We start from the raw sequence: 27,105 nt of genomic DNA, 5'->3' as shown, positions 1-27,105 counted from the left end.
GTTTAAGACAATAGGGGTTTTAGGGAAATTGGAGGTTGAAGATTATTGCTGCCGGGATTAGGGTGTTCCTGCTGCTTGTTCCCGTTGAGATTCAAATGGGATATTGGAAAAAAAAGCCTCGTGGAGTAGGTGAATTGGGTGGAGGAGAACTGGGATTGCCCCAGAACGTGTGTGTACGTGTGTGTAGAGGCCGGTGTGAGTTCGGGAATAAAGATTGCTGTTTGAATCTACAAAGCTGTGGTGGCTCGTGATTCTGTGCCAGGCCGAGACATTGGCACAGAAGAAAACAGGAGCAACTCAAAATGCTTTGGAAGGCGCTTTGAAAATAACAGGTATCCACACTGTGATTCTGTTACTTATTTGTAGGACAATCATTCAACAGTTGAGACTACGTAACAGTTGAGTTCAAATGAATTTCTGATATTCAGATAACCCTGTATATAAACCAACCCTCTTCCAGCAGGAGTCCTGCTCCTTCTAGGGCCCACAGGTGGCAGGCGTGGCTTTGAAAAAAAAAAACAAAAAAATTCTAGAGATCACTATTAACAAGTAGAAACAAGTAAGATGGGAGAAGTGAAATTTAGTTTGTTTCTTCTGGGGAGGGGGACAACCAAGGATTGAACCCAGGGCACTTGATTACTGAGTCACATCTCCAGCCTTTTTTTTTTTTTTTTCTTTTTTAATGATTAATTTACTGTATTAGCTTTTTCCTCTTTGGCTTTATTTATTTATTTATTTATTTATTTATTTATTTATTTATTTATTTATTTTCTGTGGTGCTGACACATGCCAGGTAAGTGCTCTACCACTGAACTGTAACCCCAGCCCCATCTCCAGCCCTTTTTATTTTTTCTTATTTTTAAATTTGAGACAGAGTCTCATTAAGTTGCTTAGGATACCACTAAGTTGCTGAGGCTGGCCTGGAACTTGTAATCCTTCTGCCTCGGCCTCCCAAGTCTCTGGGATTATAGATGTGTGCCACCACACTTGGCAGTTATTTCCATTTGTAATGAACACATTCCAGGTGCTCACAGAAATCCCCCAAGACAGGCAACTCAGGCACTATGCCCCAGAGCAAAGAGAGGTGCACTGGGTAACCCCGCCTTGCTGAGACAGACAGGCTGGAGGTAACTCTCCACAATTGCTTCTCCTCCCCTCTGAAAAGACATATGTGACCTATGAGCTCAAACGAAAAGGATTCTTATTTAAACTGACCATTCATACAACATACACAGAATTAGAACTTAGAGAAAGAAGGTACAGGCTTTTACCTTTGCTTGGTCTCCTGGGTCTCCCCGCGTCTGAGGTTCCGTGTGGCTTCCGGTCTTCTCCCAGCCCATCTTGTTCCCACTGATGTGGCTGAATGTAAAAGGAACACCATCACTGACTCTGTGAACCACCATTCAAACAAGCTCGTGATGACAAGAAGGGCCCAACTAAGTCTATAGACTTGTGACAGCAACAGTAATACCTCCCATGCTTCACCCCACCCCAGAAATTACCTCTAGAAAGAATTCTGTTCTAGTACAGGAATATTTCTTCCTGCTTCAAAGGGACAAGTGGCAACCATTGATAAGGAAAAGGAATTCTCAAGGGGCCAGACAGTACAAAGATGGCCTGTGACATACTCGGCACCATGGAGGGTGCAGAGGAAATAAAGGCAGTCCTCGCCTCCAAGGAGCCTTCTGTTGTCACAGGGAGACCAGGAATCACATCATGTAAGTGACAACATTCAGGCAGCAAAAGATTCAATGTTCCCAACAAAACTAATAAAAAGTGTAAGGTAGTGACACACATGTAGGGCGTCTAGTCTACTCTGCAGCCAGGGCCAGGGAAGTTGACCATCAGGAAGGCGCGGGAAGAGCAATACAGGAAGGAGAAGACGATGAACGTGGCGAGTTTAGAGAACAGAAGGTTAATGGAAACTTATTTGAGGAACAGCTTTATTTGGCAAAGTAGTAAAAAAATAGGGTAGGGAGAGGGATGAGGCAGGCCCAGCGGAGATGTCTCTATCAGCTTCTATTAGACCATGTTGTGACCCTGAGGTAGTCTGGTAAAACCACATAGTGGGTTGAATTAGCCTGTTGCAAAACGAAAATGGAACAGACCAGAACAAGTGTGAAGAGTAAGCACCATTTCTTAGTTTTCTGCTGACTTGTGCATGTGGACTACAAGGCTACTAGAGTGGTTTACCATGGTGCCCAGCAAAGTGAAAAGCTTTGTCCTATAGGTAGCAGGTATCTGAGGGGCCTTGAGCAGGATGGGCAGGGAACCACTCCACGCTGCACACCCAGCAGACACGGTGACTCCAGGTGGGGATGGCCAGGGCAGCTCTGGGCATTTTGCCCCTGCACTTGGTCCCTCTGTGGCAGGCCTAAGCACTCAAATGACCTCATGAAAAGAGTGCTGACAACAGGGCATGCCAGCATGGGACACTGAGACCTGGCTTATCTAACTGACCTGTGTGACAAATGGACAGACTTTAAGACCCATTAATTCTCCTATCTTCTAATCAACTTCATTTTAGTTCTAATTTTTAAATAAAGGTACAAAAAGGATAGATGAGAAGATTATCCCATCCATCTTAAGCCAAGAACACTGTCCCACAAGGTGACACCCCAGAGTCTCATTCCAGCTCCTCAATCCCAGTCACACGACAAGCCCTTCTAGTCAAGGACACCACACACTTGACACAAAAAGACTGCTCTGTGTCCAGGTTCCCAGAGTTGTCAGGGAACCACTGCTCTGTGCAAGGTTGTTATGAACTCAGGTGCCACTGAACCAACAAGAGGACCCCCAGCGGCGGCCAGGAGGCATGGAAACCAGGGCAAGCATCCCGGGAGAAGGAGGGTCCCGACCACTAAAAAGGCCAGAGGAAGCAGCTCTATTGGCCGAGTGTGAAGAGGCCTGGACAGCGCGCTGGAGGCAGACCCATCAACGACTGGTGAGCGTGCTGCTGGGGGTAGGGTCAGAGAAATAACAGGTGGATAAATGCTGTGAGGCATGCAGTGGGGACACACGGGGAGATGAGTCCCTTCATCATGCCACACACCAAGAGTACACGACGATGGTAGCACAGACGACATGAAGAACAGCCAAGATTCTCTAACCGCTGTGAAGACGCGTCTGGAAGGTTCACTGACCACAGAGGCAACCAGCACTCCCCCACCCCCAGGATCAGGAACCCCAGACAGAGGGCAGGAAGGCTGTACACCAGTCGTGAGAGTGACAGGAGACAGACAGAACAGTGGGAACACGGGGTTAGGGGATAATTAGCTGACCCCCACAAGCTTTCTTGTAAAAAAGCGATTTATCTGCAGCACTGCCTGGCTTAAGTCAACAGAACAGGTAACATTCCTCAGAAAACAAGCTGCTATCTGCAAGAGAAATGCAGGCCCAAAATGCCAAAAGGGGGGACTTATCTGACCTTTACCCAGATCAGATCCCAGAACTCAGCAAGACAAGGATAATTCTCCCTACCATAAAACCTGTGAGAACAGGTTCCAATTAGAACTGGCTGGCTTGGGCCAAAGTGGCTTAGAGCTGGACTGCAGTGGGGACGCAGTGGGGACGTAACCTGTTGTCAGTCTCAAGTCAAGACTGTCTGGAAATTTCTCCGGGATCCCCCCCAAAATCTGGAGGGCAAGGCAGGAGAGACTGTCCTTTCCCTGAGATGACCCACCCTCTCCACTGAGGGTATCTGTCCCCTTTTCCCCTTTTCCTATCCCTTCAATAAACTCATGCTTGCTCCTCAGAGTGACGTGTCTGAAATCTTTCTAATGTCATCATGAGAACCAGTGAGAAGAAACTGACCTGACCACCTCAGTTTTATGGCAGAATCACATTTTTCTAGTGACCCTGGAACTCGACCCACTGCTGTGCTACCAGAAACCCCACAGAACCTACACTTGCTAGTATTAATGTTTGTTCTACATAGTGGATCAAACGGAAAATGTCATCTAGATGCTCCTAGAACCTTCTAATGATACTATAAAATCTAACATTTTCCCTGAAAAGCCTCTTGATAACAGCCAATTTTTTTGGGGGGGGGGTATTGGGGATTGAACCCAGGGGTGCTTAACCACTGAGCCACATCTCCAGCCCTTTTTATATTTTGTTTAGAGACAGGATCTCACTGAGTTGCTTAAGGCCTCACTAAGTTGCTGAGGCTGGCTTTGAATTTGCGATCCTCCTGCCTCAGCCTTCCAAGCCACTGGGCCTGTGCCACCACACCCAGCTGACAATAGCAAATCTTAAAATAAATCCAATATACTTCAATGGGATAACTCTATTACTAAACAACTTAAGACAGCAATTATATAAAGTGACAAAGGCCATACTTGGAAGAACAGATGGATTAGATTTCACAATTCTTCCATGCACATTTATATTTCATCTTACACACTGATATGATCTTAAAACTGTACTTAAATCAGACGTCTCCCCTCTTTCCTTTTGGCCAGGGGGAGAGACGGTGCAGTGCTAGGCTATTTGAGGAGGGAGGCTCCCTCGGACCCAGACCGAGTTTACATCCCTCTGTATAAGCCTCTGGTGATAAAAATTCAGGCTCAGAGAGAAGGGAACTAATCGAGGCGTGTGTGTGTGCGCGCGCACATGTAAAGGCACTAGTTTCAAATGAGACCCATTATTCCAAACTGTGCCACAAGTAGCCTTGGGAGAGCTGGCTGTGGATGGAAGCTGCACACACATGAAAAGATCCAGCAGGTGAGCAACAGGAAGACCACGTGCACTCTGGCAAGTCCATGTGTGGTAGGGGAGCCCAGCAGGGCAGGGTGGGCCTTGCAGTTTGTCAGAAAGCGGCAACACAGCCTGGCTTCTCCAGGGACACTTGGGGCTGCTTCTGCATGAAAGCATGCCGAAGGCAGCAAACCACGCTAGTCCCTGAAAGACTTCCTCCCACGTTTCTTAGTGAATGTGCTGGTTTGCCCACCCCCCATCCCAGAGTATGATGTCAGACAGAAGAAAAGGGGCAGAACATGGAGTAAAACCTGACTCCAGCAACAGGAAGAGCAAAGGCAAATAACACCAATGTGGAAGAAGTATTAAATTTTGAAAGGTAACAGATACCATCCACAGTAGAAATGTCTGAGGAGAGAGTGTGTGTATAAAGTCAGACGTGGCCAAACTAGCAAGGCTGACTTTCAATAAGAGTTTTCAGGGCTATCTGCTCCCTAACTCAACTGGGCGGAGAACAAAAGAGAGAAGGCTCTAGGTCCATGTGTGACAGGAGGGTGTGGGCCCCAAGGCACTTGGCAGGACTTGGCCTCACCAGACAGGCACTCAGGGTTCTCCTTCGAGGCCTGGTCTGGTCAAATGCCATCCTTCAGAATCCTGATGACCAGGAAGGCCACACATGCAGACTCCTACAATGCCCTCTTGCCCCTAATTATGCCAGTGTCCCTGCACTCAGTCTTCTCCATGGAACAGGGTTGGGAGCACAGAACCAGAGAGTGCAGAAAGCGCATCCCAGGCAACAGTGAGCATGGCTCACACTTTTCTCACTGGTATCAGGGAGATATGTGGTCACAGGGCGCTCCTTACAGAATGTGAGGGAGGGTCCCGAGGTGCCTCACCATGAGCCACTGGTGGCTGCTGTGACAAATGAATACAAAACACCTTCAGAGGGGAGTGGGTGGCTAGGACATCCACGGACGGACCCTCTCACTGCAATGGCACAGATCAAAACTAATTTTTGCCAAACAAAATTCAGAACTGTTTATGAGAAATTACTAGAAAAATCACTATGTGTTAAAAAGCCAAGATAGAAATCTATCCAACACAAGAGCCCAACAATTTGAAAGACAAGCCTACACCTGCTCATTGTAAGCCATTCTCCTAGCTGCTGGCCTGTGGGTGTCTCCATATCCCAAAGCTGGGAAACATGATGTTCTTTGTGAACCACAAGGTTTCTGAAAAAACTCAAAGTGGAAGAAAAACACCCGGACCCCCTTAAGGAAAAAAAGACACAACCTCAAGCACATACTGCCTGGGATGCCAGGTCAGAGCTAACAAAATGAGATTCTTTATCTATACTACATTAAAAACCAAAAATATATTTGGGTTTTTGAAAATAAATAAATTATTTATTATCTGCAAAATGATACAATGATATATTTTGATCTTATATTGTTGTAATGGTTAACTTTAAAATAATAGTGATAGCTGCCACTTATTATGCACATTCATCAGTTTGTATAATTCACGAACAACCCTGTAGACCTCCCACTGACACAGGTGGAGTCTGAAGCCAGATAACACAGACCAGGAGGCCAGCCCTTGACAGCTGCTGGGGTACAGAGGCTCCCCAGGGCCCTGAGCTCCTACACGGAGCAGCCTGCCTTCCCAAATCATCCTCCACAGCCCAGATGTGGGCTTCCAGGAGCTACACACATGAGCTAATGGGGTGTGAGCATGTGCAGAGTGCACACAAGAGATGCCACCATGCAAGCATAACCCAAAACCAACAGTACATGCCAAAAGACACTCTGCGACACTGGGCGCCCTTCTCCACTTCAGGCACACATGTCAGTGTACAAGAACATGAAACAGCCCATGTGAGTGAATAAAGTCACAAAGCTGAAATGTCTTCTCTCTGAATAGGACTTTTACCTATCCACTTAAAAATGTCAGCAATAATATGCAAAAACACTAAAGCAATATTAAGTGTAATACACATATTTACACTTATATGTACAAGTAAGTACACACGTAAACTTACATGAGTGTATAGAACATAAAAGAGGGAAGAAAAGGGGAAAAGGCAAGTTGCTATCCCTAAGACCAGACCTCAATCTTGTATATGCAGAGAAACATAAGATGTCTGAACTCTTAAAAAGAGAGTCACCTCTCTAGAGGTGGAAGATGGAAGATTCTCGATATTGTATTTCCAATGTTTTAATTCTATAACTTTGTATCGAGATGGTAATTTTTTAAAGGATGTAAAAAAAGAATTAAAAATATAGCAACCTCATTTTGATTCAAATTCCATGAGCCCAAATAAATCTACAAAAAATAACATAAAATAAACATCTCCATAAGGACCTGAATGTAATTCTTAATTCAATCAAAACAGGACTGACAGAGGCCACAAAGGGAAGGAAAAACAAGACCACCACCTTAATTTAAAAAAATTTAACCAAGAATAGAACAAGTGTGTGCAGATGCTACTCTGACAAAAAGAACAGAAGAAAACACATTTCTTTCTTATTCTCCTGCTAAACCAACTGTCATGGGCCTAGTAACTGGCTGGTCTGATCGTGGCCCAAGGCACCTTTTCCTCCTACGGCAAACAGCACACCGTGGAAGTCCCAGCTAGACCCAGGCCTGCTTCCCACAGGCTTGCCCCCATAGCTAATCTCTGTTGGAAACACCCCCCAGCAGCAGAGGCTGTGGCTGGGTGGCTGGGTGGCAGGACAGCCCCGTGCTCCAAGAGCCCTGCGCAGAATTGTCAGGACTCCCATTCCACAGAACCGAGAACAGAGCCACTTGACAACTCTCCCAACTCAAGAACCTGAAATGCTGAACAAGACATCAAAAAATAAAAATAAATAAATAAAATAAAGGGAAACAAAAGGATGAAGCACAGGGACTGCCCAATGCATGTCATGATAGCCTCTGGCAGTGTGGCTGCCTGTCCTTAGGGTCAGCTGGGTCAGCTCTGCACTTTCTCAGGACATTCCAGGGGCACTGGGTAATGCTCCCTGGGCACACAGCCCACACCCACCTTCCTACAGGTACAGAGCACATCTCCACAATCGGTGCTTAGTGCCCAGTGCCCGTGGCTCTCAGACTCCTATGGGAAGGGCTGAGGGGCAAGGAGGACCTGCAGGGAGAGCCACGTCTCACCCTCTCCACCCACGGCACCCTCCATAGTTTATCTTTAAGAACAAATGTTTGACAATTTTATGGGTTTTAAAAAAGATACCTTTTTATGTTTTAAGTTTCATTCCTTGATCTTCTTAGTGAGGGTGAACATCCTTCTACGTGTTTAGTGATGTCTGTATTTCCTCTGAATTGCATGCGTCTATCTTTTGCCATTTAAAACATTTATCTTAATTTGTAGGAAGCATTTTTCTTTCTTGGTTGCCTCTTTTATTCTGTGACAGTCCCCATCACCCATCACCAACACCCTTAAAAAAAAAATGCCATTGATTTACTGTTGGGAGAACTAGGCCATTTCTTTTGTAAACTGTCCCACATTCTGCATTTGACTATCGCTTCCTTGTGGTATCATCTAACATGTATTATGGGAAGGATTTCTAAATTGTAGAAGCTGACCTTTGTTTTCCATCACAGCATCTCAACCTATCCAGTAAGTATTTACTGAGCACCCCTTGGCCCCCCAGGCAGTCTTGTGGGGGGACAAGTTGTGAGGCAACTAGAAGGCCGCTCTCCATTGCTATTTCATGGTCTAGAGATTATAAGCATTTCCACAGTCCACCTGTCAAAGGGGTTAAGATTAGATCTCTGAGGCTCAGCTGCTCAACTGTCTAGAGACTTTTCTGTCCCAAAGGAAAACAGCACAGAGATGAGAATAAACTCATGTCCAAAGAAACACCAGGCCTCTCCAGCCCAGGCCCTGCTTGAGCACACTCAAGGCTGTTTCCTATGGCACTGAAGGCCTCCAGCTCCACAAGGCCCAGCCCCGGGGACCAGGTATCAACCTCCTACCCTGCTCTCCTGTGCTCTGGACAAGTGCTCCTCTTGAAGTCTTCCTCACACACTTTCATTTGCTCACTGTCCTGCCTCAGAACATACCACATGAGCACAGCCCTGTCTCTCCCACCCACTGCCCTGCTCACTGTAAACAGCAAGTGCTCAAGCATTTCTTGGCTAATAAAGGATAACTTTTTTCCCCCTTAAGACCATCCTAAAAGCACAGAGTAGGTCTGGGTTCTAATTTGAGTTCAAACCAAGAGTAACTAAAGTTCTGACTTATTACTCCTGGTTTATTTATTTATTTATTTATTTATTTATTATTATTTTGGTACTACAGATTGAACCCAGGGGCACTTAACCACAATGAGCCACATCTCCAAGCCCTTTTTATTTTGAGACAGGGTCTTACTAAGTTGTTAAGGGCCTCGATAAACTGCTGAGGCTGGCTTTGGACTTGTGAGCCTCTTGTCTCAAGACTCCAGAACCGCTGGGATCATAGGCATGGGCCACCACCCTTAACTATTTGTTTTAAATGTAGACAGGGTCTCATTGCCCAGGCTGGCCCCAAACTCCTAAGCTCAAGTGATCCTTGTGCCTCAGCCTCCTGAATAGTTGGGACTATAGGTACATACTACCATGACCTGCTTTTGAGTATTTTTTTTTTTAACTACAAAATTCCATTCTCTTACGTAGTCTGGAACTGCATAGAATACACACCACATACAACACATTCAACAAACTAGAACCTTCACTGAAAACCATGAAATTGACTCCTCTTGGCCCCTGCCACACACATAAACTTAAGTTGAACCACAGCACAAGCCATAAGCAAAGCACACCCCCAGTCTAGGGTCTAACGCTGAGGCTTCAGGCACTTTTCCTATCTGCCTGCTTTCCTTCACTTCTGACATGATCTCTATGTATTAAAGTGAACATGGAGAAGATTCAAGGAAATTAAATCTCAGCTGCTGAGTGAGACGTCTTGAGTCCAGCCTTTTGATGTGGCGCTGTGTGTGCACTGTGCCTTCTCTTCTGCCTGACACTTCACGCTGCAAGGATGGCAAGACACCAACCACAAGACTGAGCAGTTCACACCCCAGCTGCAGAAATAAGATGTGCCTGCAAGAAGCAGTAAAAAATGCCGTGTCTGGGGTGAAGACTGGGAATTTCAAGACTTCACAGGGAGACCAGATCCCAGGGCACAGGAAGAGCTGACCAGACCCTTTATGAACAGGTTAAGAACTGAACACACAGAAAAGCACAGTGCCCAGGCAGCTGTCCTTGCTCCAAGTCCAGCTCTCACCCTCATGAAGACAAATCAGACAGGTCTCCTGAATGCCCACCCTGGTCCAAGCAACCACCTCAATCTGGTTTCTAAACTTCCTCCACTAGCATGTAACTCTTGGGTATAAGCTTACTTCTTTTGCCTTTTTTTGGGTGATGGGGACATGGGGGACATGAACCCAGAGCCTCACACATGCTAGGCAAGCACTCTACAAGAGCTCCATCTCCATCCCCAGTCCACTTCTTTTGCGTTTTTAACCTCTGTCAATGTTCCAGAGTCTGTTCAGATACTTTGATCTCGCTGACACAAGTGAATTTTAAAAAGAAAACACACGATGACCCAGAATTCTAGAGGGAAAGGGCTTCTTGGACCACCTGTCAGACTTCCATGTGAGCCTGAGACTCCATGAGGTACTTATTTAAAATGCAGATTTCTAGGCCCCAACCAAGAAATTCTGGTTTAAAAGGTATTAAATTTATCATCCTACTAGAAGGCCAATTTAAATTTTGGAATGCTAAATTATAATCCTTAACTTCACTTTGGAGTTTCAGGATTGCGTATACATAGCCCACTTATGAATTTTATATTTCTCTGCTACAGACAGGATGTGCAGTCCCAGGGGGCAGAGAATTCTGCCCTGATCGCCACCAAGGTCAGCTGACATTTGCTCCCATTGTACAGGTGGACACACGGAATATTACAGAGAGGAAACATCACTTGCTTCAGGGGACACATCAGCAAGAACCTGCTCAAGGCTGGACACTTTCTCTAACTTCTTCTGTCAGAGGTCAGAGCTAGAGGTAACATCCATCGGCCCTGTTATAACTGAAATATTATTAACTAGCCTTGGTCATCTGCCCGACAAGATGGGAGTTCAAACTAAGGAAAAAGAAACACAGACTCAATAGAAAAGACACTTCCTGTTTCTTTTTTCCTTACCTTTTTTTGAAACACAAGACAGTTTAAGGGAAGGGGTAGTATCCATTTAAGGTTTTCTCCATCAGATTTTAATCAACTACGTATTTGCAACACTCCTCTCCTGGAAGAACTCCGGCCTGGGTCCAGGCAGCTTTCCGTGGTTTTACTTGGGCAAATAGTATAGTATTATTTCAAGAACAGTTCTATGAGCTGCTGAGTTTGGAGAAGGAGAGGAATTCAGAGCTCCCTGCAGCCAGGGGCCCAGAGGTTAAGGCTGTTGGAACAGTGGGGCTGATGCACATGAACCCCCATATTCTACGTGTCACACAAATCCCTCCCCAAGAGGTTTCCTGCAGCTCCGGCCTTGGTGCTGGCCTGGTGCAGATAGCCACAGTGGAGACCTCACAGACCAGGCCCTCTCTTCTCTCTCCTCCACAGCCAAGGAGCACAGGGCGCAGCACCTACCTGCAGTGGACCGCCTGAGTTAACACCCAAGCAGCTGCTGGCAGAGGGAGCCCCCCAGGTCACAGGCACCGGGAGTGCTCTGTGAGCACGCACACTCACTTGGTCGCCCCTCCACTGCCCTCGTCGTTGTCTGATGATGATGATGTAGAAGAGCCAGGGAAGTAGGCGGAATCCACGTGATTGGGGCTGCCACTCTGGGCTGGGTTGATGGGCGAGGACCGCTCATACAGCGGCGTGTGCTTCCCCTCGTGAGGAATGTTGCTGTAGTTGTTCTGCTCTGTCAGGTTCTTCCCGCTTGTGTCCAGAGTGAGGGCCGGCTCAGCGAGGCTGTATGGGTATGGACCCTGGCCCGGAGCCCCCCCAGGGCTGGGCACCTGTGGGGCCTAAAGCACAGGGCATAAGTCATCACACGAGGCTGGCCTGGCCCAAGGCATGTCGGGGCTGCCTCCTCCTGGGTGATTTTTTAATTTGACCAACATTGGCACCTATCTCATATATCATTCCAAGAATTTAAGAAATCATTTTAGTATTCATTAAAACGAAATGCCCAAGGCCCATTGCTCCACCCATCTCAGGAAACGCCTTACCACGGGCTTTGCTTGCAGAGAAGTCTGTGGAATGTTGAGCATCTGAGGGGGAACATAAGGTGGCACCATCCCAGGCATTCCAAACGGATTTGGTCTGGCTGTTTCATCAATATAGGAAGAAATAATAAAACAACTGTGAACAGAATGCCATCTCCCTGGGACATCCCTGGAGCCAGCCCACGGCCCATGTGTCTAACATGCCTCAGATGTTGACACCACTGGTCCCACTTCTCAGAATTCTTTATAAACTGAGGTTTAACACGCAGCTCCTGATCCACAATCTCACTGGAACCAGAAGCCCAGCAGGCAGCACAGGGACCAAGCACTTCCCCTTACACTCGGAGAGCAAGAGAAATTTTTTGTCTCAACCACTTAAATACAAATTCAATTCGCAGCTAACTAGCAAGGTTTTGTTTTTTTTTTTTAAATGGAAAAGCTTGCTTATTTATTTATTTATTTATTGGCACTGGGGTTTGAACGCAGGGCTTTGTGCATGCAAGGCAAGCACTCTACCAACTGAGCTATATCCCCAGCGTAAGTTTCTAAGTATAAAAAATGTGTGGTACTAGTTGCCTGTACTTTTGGGTTTTTTTTTTTTCCCCAAGTTGTAGATAAACACAGTACATTTATTTATTTTTTATTTGTTTTTATGTGGTGCTGAGGATTGAACCCACATGCCAATCAAGAGCTCTACCACTGAGGCACAACTCCAGCCCTCGGGTTATTTTTAATTGTTAAGCAAAACCAATTAAGCTTATATATTTTAGCATGCATCCAAGGATCAGTAATTGGGGATTTTGTTTTCTCTGAAAACCACATTTTGTAAACGTGTTCTGATGCACAGTGGCACTTGCTATTCATTTATCTTATACTAACTTGTATTTTCAGAATTCTATCTGGGAATAGAAAACCACATGGAAGAATGTCTGAAACACAGCAGCAGAAAACTGCGATAGACAGGCCGAAACATCCCCACCTACGGGGTCCAAGGAGAGGCGGGAGTTCAGGGCAACGTCCGCCGGCAGAAGGGAAACCAGGCAGCGGGTGGTGCCTCATGCCAGTTGCTGCTCAGGCAACCTAAGGTGGCACCAGGACTGTGCTGAGGCCTAGGAGGCAGCCCCAGTGCAGCCACCTTGAAAGACCACCCAGGTAAGCACGTGAGTAATGCGAGTCACGGGCCCTGCAGAGCCTGGGAACACCACCAGCCGGAGGGTCCGAGACTCACTCTACCAGGGACGCGGAGAAACAAAGCCTGTGTAGAGACACAGCAGGCCCCAACTGGGCCCTCATGGCTGGGCCGTGACCCCCTCTGCTTTCTTAAAAAATAGAATAAAACCAAACTCCCTGAGTTCCATTTTCCATGTTTAAGCAGCAGGAGGGCTGATGTGAATAGCACTGGGCAAAAGGAGCACGGCCCACGGCACCACGTGACCTACTGCTATGTAAAAAAAACACAGGAAAATCCCCCAAGCATGGTTCACTCTCTGCAAGCGAACTCTAGTGCAAAGCTAAGAGGCTTTCTAATACTAGCATGGTGAAACCAGGACTGTGAACATTGTCCTGGACACGCTGTCCTGATCCTGTGGACCTGCGGCCTCCTGAGTGCTAAGCCCACAGAGGTCAGGAGAGAAGGGCAGACTGTTGCTCGCTTCCTTCCACCCTGATGCCCCACCAGCCTCACACACCTTACCTAACTGGTACCTAGCTGGAGTTCCTGTCTCTACGCTCAAGTTCTGAAAAGCCACAGGCCTTTGACCTTGGCTTTCACAAAGAGAATCTTGATACAGCTTCTACCTTTGCATTCAAATACAAATAGCAGGGAACAGTGAGACTGGCGTGTGTGTGCTCACAGAGCACAATCACACCCATGCACACAAAGCCACATCATGTGCACAATCATCTGCACACAAGAAGGTTCCTAAACAAGCAGCAAGTCCAGTAATTTTCACCTCTGAGTATAAGGTGAAATTTGCTATGATTATCACAGTCAGATTTGGGCCAAAGAACATTGTAAAATTCAGCCAAGCTCTAATATTGTAATTTACAACCCTGTAAAAGGTCTAGTATACAATCTCTTATAGCTGATCTTCCACACCTAACTTAAATAATTTTTGTGTGCAGTACTATGGATAGAACCCAGAGGTGCTCCACAATTGAGTCACACCTGCAGTCCTTTTATTTATTTATTTGTCTATTCATTTATTTTTGTGATGCTTATTTTTTGTGGTGCTGGGGATTGAACCCAGTGCCTGTCTATCTATCTATCTATTTATTTATTTTTTATGGTGCCGGAGATGGAACCCAGGGCCTTGTGCATGCAAGGCAAGCACTCTAACTATATCCCCAACCCCAGCTCTTTTTATTTTGAGACAGGGTCTCACTAAATTACTTAGGGTCTGGCTATGTTGCTGAGGCTGACCTTGGCCTCCTGAGGTCACTGGTGGCTTGTACCACCATGCAGAGCCATACCTAACATGAGAGAAATGAAAGGCTAGACTCATCAATATGCAGCAACAACTTTCAAGTGAGGATGATCATTTTTGTTTCATTCTTCTTTGGCCACTACATGCTGAAACATCCTACAAAGCACAAACTTTCCTTAAAATAAACAAATAATATTATAGCATAAAACCAAGGATTTCCAAAGAAAAAAATATTTTCTAAAATCACACTGAAATTAATGACCTCAAACAAACCTTTGTGACTCCACAGGGTGAGTCACTATTCTCTCATCACATAGTCCTATAATAATTGAACTAATTTGTCTACATCTTCCTGAAAGCTGCAGAAATGCCTCATCTCCCAAGGCCTGCCTCTGTAGCCTGCAGCCTTCTTCTAAATTGGTTCTTGTTCTCCATGCCACGTGCAGCTGAGCAGAACCAGTGTCTCCCTTCTCCAGGACAAGAGCATCTTTCTCAGAAAAGGCACCGTGCTGAGTGCAGGCAACACTGCTGGTCCCCCATTCTCTGCCTATCACTGACACGAGCTAGAGAGAGAATTCTTTGTTTGTTAGAAAAGTAAGCAGACCAAAGACAGGCTAAGACAGGGGAGAGAGAGGGGAAAAAAACAACAATAACAACAACATACACACACCACAGCAAGAATGTTCAATTACTATATTAAAAGTATTTTTATGGGGCTGGGGATGTGGCTCAAGCGGTAGCGTGCCCGTCTGGCATGCGCGCGGCCCAGGTTCGATCCTCAGCACCACATACCAACAAAGATGTTGTGTCCGCCGAGAACTAAAAAATAAATATTAAAAATTCTCTCTCTCTCTCTCTCTCTCTCTCTCTCTCTCTCTCTCTCTCTCTCTCTCCTCACTCTCTCTTTAAAAAAAAAAAGTATTTTTATAACTTTAAAAGTACTTGTTAAATACTATGGACTTCCTTAGGAATGCAAGAGAAAATCAGCAGCCACAGCAGACTTCAAGGTGCCAGCTGACTTTGCTCCCTGCAACACCTAAGTGTGGCTCTGGGCCCACCTCCTCCAATGACTCATGACACCTACACAGAGCTACCCAGCTTTTGCTCTCCGTTAAAGATAATTTTAAAAAGGAACAGTGTTAAACTAGAATCTCTACTTAGATCTGCAGGCAGCTACACTCCAGGTGGCGCACGCCTATATCACCAGGGGCTCAGGAGGCGGAGGCAGGAGGATGGCGAGTTCAAAGCCAGCCTCAGCAATTAAGGGAGGTACTAAGCAACTCAGTGAACTCTTATCTCTAATAAAATACAAAATAGGGCTCGGGATGTGGCTCAGTGGTCGAGTGCCTCCAAGTTCAATCCCTGGTACCCAAAAAACAAAAATTAAAAAAAAAAGACTCATCTATTAACTTAATGTTACATTAAACAAAACAAACAATAACAAAGTGAATTTTTTTTAAAAAACAAAATTCTATAACTTAAGACATTTAGAATATTTTATATTTTATTGAAAGTTTAATAAATCAATACAGGCTACCACCAACCCTAGTTTTCAATGTTTGGTTTAAAAAAAAAAAAAGCAAACATTTTCTAGTATTTTAAACATCTTTCAATGGCTATTCTTTTTTTTTTTTTAATTATGCTTTTTTTTTTTTTTTTAGAATTTTTTTTAATCTTTATTTTTTAGGTTTCGGCGGGCACAACATCTTTGTTTGTATGTGGTGCTGAGGATCGAACCCGGGCCGCACGCATGCCAGGCTAGCGCGCTACCACTTGAGCCACATCCCTAGCCCCTCAATGGCTATTCTTGCTGAACATCAATATTCAACAGAAACGAAGGCACAAAGTTACGGGGAGGAGACTCTCCTGTGATCTGTCCCATTATGCTCCAGATGAAGACTTTCCAGAAAGGCAGGGATGGGGCCTGTAGCACAGCGGAGGAGAAAGGAGAGTCTGGCTGTGGCTACAAGGAGACACCTGGCTGAGAAAGCCAAGCAGGTCAAGCTCAAACCAAGGCAATGACAAGGTGAGTGCCCAGAGCTGAGGATGAGCCGGACCAAGGGAGAAGGCAAAGGCCAGGATGGTCAGCTTGGAGTTCAAGTTGCAATCGTTAACTTTAAAAGAACTGTGTAGCTACCACTGACTACGCACATTTATCAGTCTGTATAATTCACGAGCAACTCTGTGGACCTCCCACTGACACAGGAGTGCATGGAGTCTGAAGTGAAAAGTCAAATCCTAAGTAAGTGCTAAGTAAGTGAGCAGGTACATTCTGTGTGGCACCTGAAAAAACTGGGAACAATGTTAAAAACTGAACTAAGGCAGGCTATTTCCAGTCAGCAGGAGCGTGAGACTCCTCAAACGGGAAGCAGTGCTGACAGCTGGGCCGACCCAGGCCTCCAGGGCAGAGGGCACCCTGGCACGTGCGCGCGCATCCTGAAGGGCCTGGGCTCCTTGGTCACGAACCCCAACTTCACCGCCGCACTCTGTGCTTGCCTTTCTCTTCTGCCCAGAGGAGCAGTCTCATTGCGCCACACTCTGCCCTTCATCTGCCATGCTGATGGGCGAGCTAGGCTCCAGAGCACATGGGACGGGCCTATGGTGGCTGTGTTAGGAGGGAACAGGTGCCTGCTCCTTCCCTGTCATGGAATATACATACCAGAGCCACCATGTGTCTCTAGCCTCCTCGCGATGTGTTCCTTGTCCCCTTAGCAATTCAAACTTGCTCAAGTCTCCCCTTCATTTAAAAATCCCAACCTTTATGAAAATGATCTGAGGCAGACTAGGAGGCCCAGTGTTTCCCACCCCTCCCACACCTTTCAGAGGTAAAGAAGGAGAAAAACGAGATACATTTTTTCCTGGAAGCCCTTTCCCCTGCATGAGGTCTGGAAGTGGTGTGTCCCTGTGAGGCCTGACCGGGGCTATTCTGTGACAACTAGCAGTGTGTGGTCTCACCCTGCCCTGCCCTGCCCTGAAGCTGTTCTTAGGACACTCTGCTGCACCATTCTTCAGTCCGCCCTTCCCTAGGTCTCCCATGTTCTTACACCTGGCCTACACTACAGTCTGAGGTGCTCCTCACCCTCTAACCACCGCCACGGCCCCACTAGCACCATGAACCACTGAAGCCCCACCCAGGACCCGTTACTCTGCATAGACACACATATTCAACTATGTGTTACCATCTCCACCTGGATCTGAGAAGGTACATTAAAACTCACATCCAAAACTGTCCCAAGTCGGCTTCTCCTTTAGCAGCACCTGTCTCACAATGGATACCAATCACCTGAACTGCGCATGCCAAAAATCTGGGAGCTCTCTCTCCCTGAATCTTTTCCACTAAGTTCCCACACTCAAGTTCAATGCATGCTCATTCTGTCTCCCCGGTAATCTATGAAAGGTCACCTTTCCCTCTACCCCTCACCAGACTGGCCTCATTTATGGCAAGAACTCCCTGCCCCTGCCCATGCCAACTGAAGTGACCAGGATGAACCCCTGAGCATACTGTTACCCAGATTACAACTTTTAGCAAGAATATTTCCTTAGCCTGGAAAATGTGGGGAGATAATGCTAAATGTTACACAGGCAAAATGTTTAACTTTCTCCTTAAGATCAAGAGCTAAATAAGAATATTACCCATGACTACTGTCTATAAATATTGTGTCCTAAGTCACAGCTGGTTCAGAAGGAAGGAAAAGGAAGACACTGAACTACAGACAACATAACTACCCAAAGGAATTTACAAATCAATTATAAAAATTATTTAGAATTGAGCAAATCTGTTTAATATAAAATTAATCTGTAAAAGCAGTTTGTATTCAATACACAAGCAATTTGGAATATAATTTAAGATATAAACTAATAGTACCCCCAAATAAAATACTTAGCAATGTACCTAACAATATATAAAGGCTTATCTTTATGAAGAAAATTAAAGTTCACTAAAGACATTCAAGACAATTCAAATCAAGAGAAGTATAATATTTTATTCAATATGCAAAATCAATAAAAAATTTATTCTCTCCAAACTGATCTATGGAGTCAGCTCAACTCCATGAAAACCTACCCAAGGATCACAAAATATATACAAAAGTGAAGAGTCAAGAATAGTCTCGAGGGACTGGGGCTGCAGCTCAGTGGCAGAGCACTTGCCTACCACGTGGGACTGGGTTCGATCCTTAGCATCAAATAAAAATACATAAAATAAAGGCGGAATGCCTTTATAGTCCCCATGTCTTGCAGAAGTATTAAGTGGGAAGATCTGCCCAATCAGATATCTATTATCACAAGGGCCAGGATGGTATAGCATGGACATAAGGATAACCAGAAATTCAACAGGATCAGAAACAGACCCTGTGAAGAGACTCTGCTGAGGACAGCATGGGGCAGCCTGCTCCTCAGCGGGGCTGGGGCAGCAGGTATGCATGTGAATCCTGCTCATACCATAAGCGAAATTCAGTGCAGATAGGTTTAAGGCAAAAATCCATAAATAAAAATGTTTAGAAGAAAAACAAAAAGTACGTTTGTGACCTCAGACTAGACAGACGTCCCTCCTTTACACTGTCTTTTTTTCGTTCTTCTGCACAATAATGCACAGCAGGAGTGAAGGGATGCACAATGAGCCCTAGGCACTTGTCTCCCCTTCAGAATGCCCAGCCCGACTGCGCTTCCTCCCCCCACTACCATATGACCAGAGCAAACCTCAGGCATGGTGACCCTTTATTTATAAATACAAGAAACGAATTCTTGGTGTTTTGTTTTACAGGTGCCTTACCACTGAGCTACATCCCAGTTCACCCCTTTTTAAAATTTTTTTTTATTTTTTTGATACAAGGCCTCACTAAGTTGCTTAGGACCTGAGTTTCTGAGGCTCTCCTCAAACTTGCAATCCTCCTGCCTCACCCTCCTGAGTTGCTGGAATTATATGCATGTGCCACAGGGCTGGCTAGGAGAGGGATTATTAACAGAGCAAACAAAAAAAAATGCATGGTTCTGATTTTAAAACTAATAATCTAGTGTCAAAGCATGTCATCAAGAAAGAAAAATGCAAGCCACAGCCTGGGAGGTTACACTTGCTATCCATAAAAGTGACAAAGGACTGTATTAAGAATTCCTATGAATCAACACAAAAAGAAAAACAACCCAACAGAAACACAGGCAATCAAGATGATCACGATTTCCAATAAAGTAACACTACACGTCCATAAACACCGCTATAGATTCTCAACCTCATTAATAATCAGGGAAATGAAACTGCAACCATCCTGGACTATAATTCAACAATCACCAGATGAATAAACATGTGGAGTTAACTAGACAGCACCCCATTTCTGGGAGAATAAACGCACTCATGCTGGGCAACAGTGCAGGCATGAACAGGAAAGGCAAGTCTGCCTGGAGTGCTGTGCATGGGCACAGCAAGTCACATGCAGGAAAGCTTACAGTGACACTGTCTGCAATGGCCATCAGCGGGAAACAACCAATTCTCTATCCACAGTAAAATGCATAAATAGTAACACAATGAATTTATAAAAAAAAGAACTATGCTGAAAGAAAAGAAACACAGTAATAGGAGTATTGAGCTAGAACAGTAAGTCAGAGAATACATGTTATATGATTTCATTTAATAACACAAGTGAACCTATTCAGTACCCGGGGATACAGATACGCTAAATAGATAAAAAGAATGACTAGTATGAAGTTTAGGGTACAAGGGTGGGGAACACAGAGCGAGCTATTAGTAGAGTTCTGCTGACAAATATACTGCAGTGTGATATTACACGGTTACTTAAAGCTTTATAATTAGGATTCCTTCAATGAGCTCTTGTCAGCCTAAGTAGAATGGAGGGCAGTGTGTGGCCTCTGCACTGCAGCTCTCCCCATCACCCACCATTCTTCCCTGCTTCCTGTGCTCCAAGCAGGATCTTCTTCCTTTTCTTACACCATGTATTCTCACCTCATGCTCTTGGCATGTGCATTTTCTCTACACGGAATATACTTTTTTCCATATCTTCACCTTCCTAAACTCTTACCAAATATATAAACCTCACTTACAATATTAATCAATCAGAATTAACCCCTAATTTAATTATATTGACTCCATCAGGTTGGGCTTCCTTGACTTTCCTGTTTTCACTTAGGATTACTTTGCACCAGCTGCACACTTGTCCATAAGAGCAATAATGATGACCATCTGTTAACCACACTGGCCAACACCCACAACAGTGCTTGGCATGGAACAAACAAATCAACAAGTTTCTTCATCCATTGCCTGCTTAAGCACAACTTGGTTGCTTCCAAGTTTGGGCAGTTGTAAATAAAGTTCTGTTATAAACATCCAAGTGCAGGTTTTTGTGTAGACATAAGTTTTCAACTTCTTTGGATAAATGCTCAAGTGACATGCTTGCTGGATGTTACTGTTTGGATATGAGGTGTCCCCTAAAAGCTCCTGTGTTAACGTGGGAGAGAAATTGTTGAGGTCACGAGAGCCATACCTAATCAGTGATCAGTCCATCTGATGGACTACTGGGTGGTAACTGTAGGCAGGTGGGGCATGGCTGGAGAAAGTGGTCATCCCAGGGGCTTCCCGGCTGCCCTGAGCTTAACAGCTTTCCTCTGCTATGCTCCTCTGCCATGATTTCTGCCTCACCAAGTCCAAAACAAACTCTTCCTCTTCCAAGCTGTTGTAGGTCACAGCAACTAAAGCTGGCTAACACACTGGACCATAGAGTAGGTGTGTTTCATTTGTTTCATTGTTTAAAAAAAAAAAAAAAAGTCCAACTGTCCTGTAAAGCGTCTGCACTATTTTACATATGTACCAGCAATATTTGGTTGGCGATGGCAAGTGTTTGTATTCAAGCCATTCTAGCAAGTGGATACTGGAAGTTCATTTACTCTTCACAAGGAAGGCCAGTACAGTAGCCATTTCTTTAGCCTCAGTGAGCTTGGGCTTCACCTGTGCAGTCTTAAAAGTGTACATGAGGACTCAACTATGTGCACAGAATCTACATGCACAAATCTGGCAGTCCCTAATACCTATTATTTGTTGCTTTAAAAATTCTATCAGTGATTTTGAAGGCTCTGGCTTAACTAGGAAAGCAAATCTTTTGAGAACTCAACTGTGATGTCTTATTTGTGCTTACATTTAGAGTGACTTACTGGGGAGCTACCGCAGACCAGGACAACCTGTGACAGGACAACCACAAGCATCCCCTGGAGCCGCAGGTCTCAGCACACTATTTATGACAGTAAATGCATAAAAAAATATGTACTCGTCACATCTGTACTACTTTTTTTATTTTTATTTTTTAAAATACTTTTTCATTGTAGTTGGACACAATACCTTTATTTATTTATTTATTTTCATGTGGTGTTGAGGATCGAACCCAGCACTTTGCCATGCTAGGCGAGTGCTCTACCGCTGAGCCACAACCCCAGGCCCTGTACTTTAAAAAAAAAAAAAAAGTTGACGTCTTCGTTATTTTTAAATTTTTTTTTTAGTTGTAGATGGACATGACTTCATTATTTATTCGTTTGTTTATTTTTTATGTGATGCTGAGGATCGAACCCAGCGCTTCACATGTGCTAGGCAAGCACTCTACCACTGAGCTACAACCCCAGCCCGTGTACTTATTCTTAAAAGTCTAAGAGTAGCTTGTTTCTGGGAGTCATAAACACATTCTTCCTTCATCCCATATTTGTAGCCAGGGATGGTGGTGCACATTTACAATCCCAGCTACTTAGTAGGCTAAGACAGAAGAATCACAAATTCAAAGGTGGCAGGTAAAAAGGGTAGGAGAGGCAGCTCAGCGGTGGAATACTTGCTTAGTATGGATGGGACTCTGAGTTCAATCCCCAGCACTGTAAGATATACAGGATAGACAACAGGTAGATGATGATAATAAATAGTAATAATAATAAAAAAATACATTCATTAAATTTTAAAAATACCCCCTAGCTGTAGCTGAATGGTGAAGCACTTGCCTGGCCTGCACAAGGCCCGGGAGTCCATTCCCAGCACTACACAAAACAAGCCACACCTACCCAGGCTGTTCCCCGGCGACAGCACTGCCGGGGCAGGGCAAGGTGCGTCGTGCATGCCTACGTCCTTCCTTAGACCCTCAGTAACTGTTGGGAAATCAGTGGGGGTGGGGGTAGGGGTGAACCCAGGGGCCCTCAACCACTGAGCCACATCCCCAGTCCTGTTTTGTATTTTATTTAGAGACAGGGTCTCACTTTTGCTGAGGCTGGCTTTGAACTCATGATCCCCTTGCCTCAGCCTCCCCAACAGGAGTGCACCACCGCACCCAGCCTGAGTTTTCTTTTCAACACTGCAAAGGCCCACAGGTTAAAAAGGAGGAAACAGAGGCTGAGTGGTGGTTTCCAAATGCCAGGATGGACAGCCAGGCCAAGGAAACTTGTTTCTTTAAATACAATGCTATGGTTTGGATGCTAGATGTCCCTGCAAAAGCTGATGTGTTAGAAGCCTGATTCCCAGGGTGATGGTGTTAGGGTGGTGTGGACCTTTAACAGGTGGGGCTTGGAGGGAAAGCTTCGGTCCACTGAGGTCACTGACCTTGGAAAGGATGCAGGTGGTTCTCACATGACCCTCTTGGTGGTGATCTCCAGAGGCTGGTTATCAAAGCCTGGCCTGGCCCCACCCAGCTCACTGGCTTCCTGTATCTGGATGTGATCACCTGCTCCCACACACGCTCCCACACGGCCATCTGCCATCATATGATGCAGATGAGAAGGCTGTCCCCAGAAATGAGTCTCTGTAGCACCACACCCTTGCACCTACCAAACTGTGGGCTAAATACACGTCTTTTCTTCCTAACTAGACTCCATGCTCGTTATGGGGACAAGAAGCTGAACGTTACAGACAGACACCTGAGTCCCAACTGAATTCCTGATATAGCAGTTCGAGGGAGAATCTAAAATTCCAGCCAGGTTTATAAGCCTCTGGCTAGAGCCAATGCACACCATTTTACGCCCCATAGATATCTAAACTGCTAGCATGATTTTCTTAAAAAGGTTTAAAAAATTCTTCACACATTGTAGTTTCTAAAATAATCAATGAAGACAGGTTTCAACAAACATGAAAATTATGCCCTCACATCGGCTGTTCAAAATTCACAGTGATTTCCTACAGAATGGCATGATGACATCCGCTCTGTTACAGGCACGCTCACCAAGAACCACTCACCACTGCCTGTCACTTATAAAAAACACCCCCCTCTCATCTCACTTGGGATGCCAAGAAAGCAGCTCCCCAGGGAAGTAGACACCGCTTCTCCTTGTCCTGTTGTTTTCACTGAGAGGACACACCGGGAAGGAACTAAAACCCAGCAAGTGCTCTCTCCACGCTGCTGTGTCTCTAGATTGATCAGAAAAAAACTAAAAATCCATGTTTGCAGGTTTCAGATTGTGTCTATGCAGCTTGGGATGAACCTGCCTTCCCAGTCTCACCTCATTTCTCTGTAGCCTCACCTCCAGCCACACAGCAGACACCCTGAGTTCCACACCGCCCCACGCCCTGCCCCGATGTTGTGCTGTGTCTGCACCTGTTGGCTGGCCCACAGGCATGCAATTCTGATTTCTGCAACAGCTGGCACCACAATGAAAGGCTTTATACAGGGGATATACAGGGAGCTATCACCTGTACTAGCCTGCCTGAAAATAACACTCTAAAATCTCAAATTCTTTACCAATATACCCCTGTCTTCATGAATAACTGTGTGGTTAAAGAGAAAATGAAACTGAATTCAGAGTCAAATCTATGAAACAACTTATCAAGTCACTTAATGATTAATTAAGAAAATGAAAGCACTTGGTAGAACATTTATCATTATTTGTGGTATTGGAGATTGAACCCAGAAGTTCTCCTGGCCACTGAGCATCATCCCAAACTCTTTTTATTTTGAGACAAGGTCTCACTAAGTTACCTGGACTGGTCCCTTGCAAACTTCCTGCCTCAGCCTCCCAAGATGGTGGGACTACAGCATGTGCCACCAGCTAAATATTACATATTTTTAAATTAAGTTTTAAAACTCACCTCACTTATAAAAAACATCTTCAAACTGGTTATCATTAACTCAGATCAATCCTAAATGTTAGGTGTACAGGTGTCCCTCTGTATCCCCAGAGGACTGGTTCCCCAAAGATATCCAAACCACACATTTTCCAAGTCCCATATATAAAATGGAATAGATTTGCATATAACCTACACACTTCCTCCAGTGTACTTTAAATCACCTTTAGATGACTTATAGAACCTAATACAAGATAAATGCACATAAATAGCTTTTGTTCTGTGCTACTTAGGGAATAATAATAAGAAAAAGCTTCTGTGTATATTCAGTACAGGTAATTTTTTCCCCCAAAATACTTTTGACTCAATTGATCGAATTTGCAGAACCTGTAGATAAGCAGAGTGACTATACTGTGTTTCTCCACAGTTACTTTCCTATTTCTCCCCTTCTGAATAAAAGTTCTACTCCCAAGTAAACTGTAACAACTGCTTAAGCTACAAATGCCACAGAGATTGTACCATATGCTATGGTTTGGATGTAATTTGTCTCCTGAAGGTTCATGTGCTGGAATCTTGGTCCTCAGTTTGGTGGTGTGGGAAGTGATGGAACTTTCAAGAGAGAAAACTTTAGTGGGAGGTCGTTAGTTAGGCCACCAGGGTTGCTACTCCCAGTATAGACAGTGGAACCTCAGTCTATCTCTGGCGGCATGCTTTGTGATTTGACCTCTCACTTCAGCAAACACTCCTGCCTTTGTGGTCCCACCTGCCATAAGGTCCTCAAGAGCTGAGGTGATGTCAATGACAGGACTTTGAATTTCCAGAACTGTGAGGTAAATAAACTTCTTTTCTTTATGGATACCCAGTTTTAGATATTTTGTTATAGCAGCAAAAGAACAAACTAATACACAAGAGGAGCAGAATATCAATGGAGATACTTGAGGATGCCAGTCTACCTCCATTAAGTGTGTCCAGGCTTCCTTCACTTTAACATTCAATCTTTTGGGGCCTTTTTAGGTTTACAAGAATAACAATAACGGCATCTGCTATTGAACAAGTTCTTCACATATATTCTTTTTAACAGTCAGATAATGACACCATTCTAATAGTACAGGGAGCCTGAGGCCAGGAAGTGGTGGGGCCCAACACTCAGGTACAGGTTCTAGAGCTCAATTCATGCTCTCTGATGTACCAACAAGCACTTATTAAACATCTTCTGTGTGTAAAGTATGATACTGACATAAAAGCATACTCTCTCCCCTTCTCCAGGGATAATCCTCAAATATACCATATTATTTCACTCTGCTGATTTAAAAACAGTTAATGGATTAATTATTCATTCAGTCAAGGCTTCCTCTACCAGGGATACAAGACAGGCCCTGGTCTCTATGTTCTCAGGTTGGGAAGAGGTGAAGCAGCGCGGCTGACCAGGGTACAGCAACGGAGACGCCTAGCAGCCTTGGAGGAGGAACCAGCAAGCCTGGACGGACCCAAACACAGGAGATTAGGGAAGGGAGCCCTCCAGGCCCAAGAGCTAGTGAGAAGGCCCCAGGCAAAAGCCAGCTCAGTGCATTCACGGCAAGAAAGAAGACTGGGAGGTCGCCTGGGTCTCAGTGAGCAGGGTAAGGAGCTGGAGGTTACTCCCAGAGCAGTGGGAAGCCAGGGGAGATTGTACACATGATCTGGTTCACATTTTTAAACACTACTCTGGTTGCTGTGAGGATAATGAACTGTAGGGAAGAAGAATGAAACAGGTATCCCATCAGAAGGCTACTGCTACCTGTGTCGCCAAAGATAGCCAGGCAGCCCTGGCTCTCTGGCCCCACACCTTCTTCATCCCCATCTGTGCAGTCAGCCCAAGCCTTCATGTCACTGAGCTATGTCCCCAGTGTCCAGCACACAGGCAGCACTGAACGGAGTCCGTGGAGAAAAGCTCCTACAGTCAGAGGCAGCTCTTAGGGACATTTTCAACCTTGGAATTAAACTTCAGGAACCAACAAAAAGTCTAATTCCTACAACAATCTCTTGAACATGCCTTCTATTATTAACAGCTGACATGAAGCAAATGAGACGACTCCAACAGACTTGGGCACTACTGCACAAACTTTACCACTCTGGACCGTTTTAAGGCAGATTAGATTTAGAAAAGAGGAGCATGCTCATGGCTCATTGCCCAACAGCTTCTTGTGAGACATCATATGCAAGCAGGCTTCAGGCTTACAATTATTTTGGGTCCCCAATTTCAAATATGATCTTTTTGATCTTTCTGGTCTTTTTGAGAAATGAAAAAAATAACTACAAATCCACTGTACTTATGAAGTCATTTACAGACCAAGAGGCTCTCTTGTGTCCAAAGAGTCAGAGACACCAAGATCTCTAGCCTGTGACTCGATGGCCTCCGCTTTTCTCTAAGAAGTCTGTCAAGTTTGCCCTTGCTCCTCAATATCCTCGGGGATTACTAGCAAGTTCAGCTACACTTATGGGCATAAATGCAGAAATTCACCCTTCCAAAGAACAAGACTTGCTTGGTGAAGTTGGCAAACCTCTGCATTATTGCAAGGTCAATATGATACAGAGAGGCCTTATTTACTTACCTAAGTAATGTGATGGATGAAATGACATAGGCTTACTAGTCGCTGAGTAATATCCAATTGCTCTCTTAAATCGAATAACTTTGTCATCTGTTCTAGACTGAAACAGATGTAGGAAAACCTTAGTTATGCC

The 27,105-nt window shown here is 45.0% G+C and overlaps 1 protein-coding gene across 2 annotated transcripts in view; it reads right to left on the bottom strand.

Annotated features, from left to right (window-relative positions):
• Positions 1-27,105, bottom strand: part of FAM120A (family with sequence similarity 120 member A) — a 104,043-nt gene that overhangs the window by 37,568 nt on the left and 39,370 nt on the right. For both annotated transcript variants that reach the window (XM_081263047.1, XM_081263048.1), the window contains exons 5-8: positions 26,976-27,072; positions 11,935-12,032; positions 11,447-11,730; positions 1,272-1,359 (exon numbers count right to left, since the gene is read on the bottom strand). In XM_081263047.1, coding sequence (XP_081119173.1) covers positions 1,272-1,359; positions 11,447-11,730; positions 11,935-12,032; positions 26,976-27,072 — 567 coding nt within the window. The remainder of the gene's footprint in view (positions 1-1,271; positions 1,360-11,446; positions 11,731-11,934; positions 12,033-26,975; positions 27,073-27,105) is intronic.

Source organism: Spermophilus citellus (genome assembly GCF_964194105.1).
Source record: "Spermophilus citellus genome assembly, chromosome: 12".
In the NCBI taxonomy this organism is placed as follows: Eukaryota; Metazoa; Chordata; class Mammalia; order Rodentia; family Sciuridae; genus Spermophilus; species Spermophilus citellus.
The sequence above is the reverse complement of the archived record's forward strand: the minus strand, read 5'-3'. Positions and strand labels throughout refer to the sequence as shown.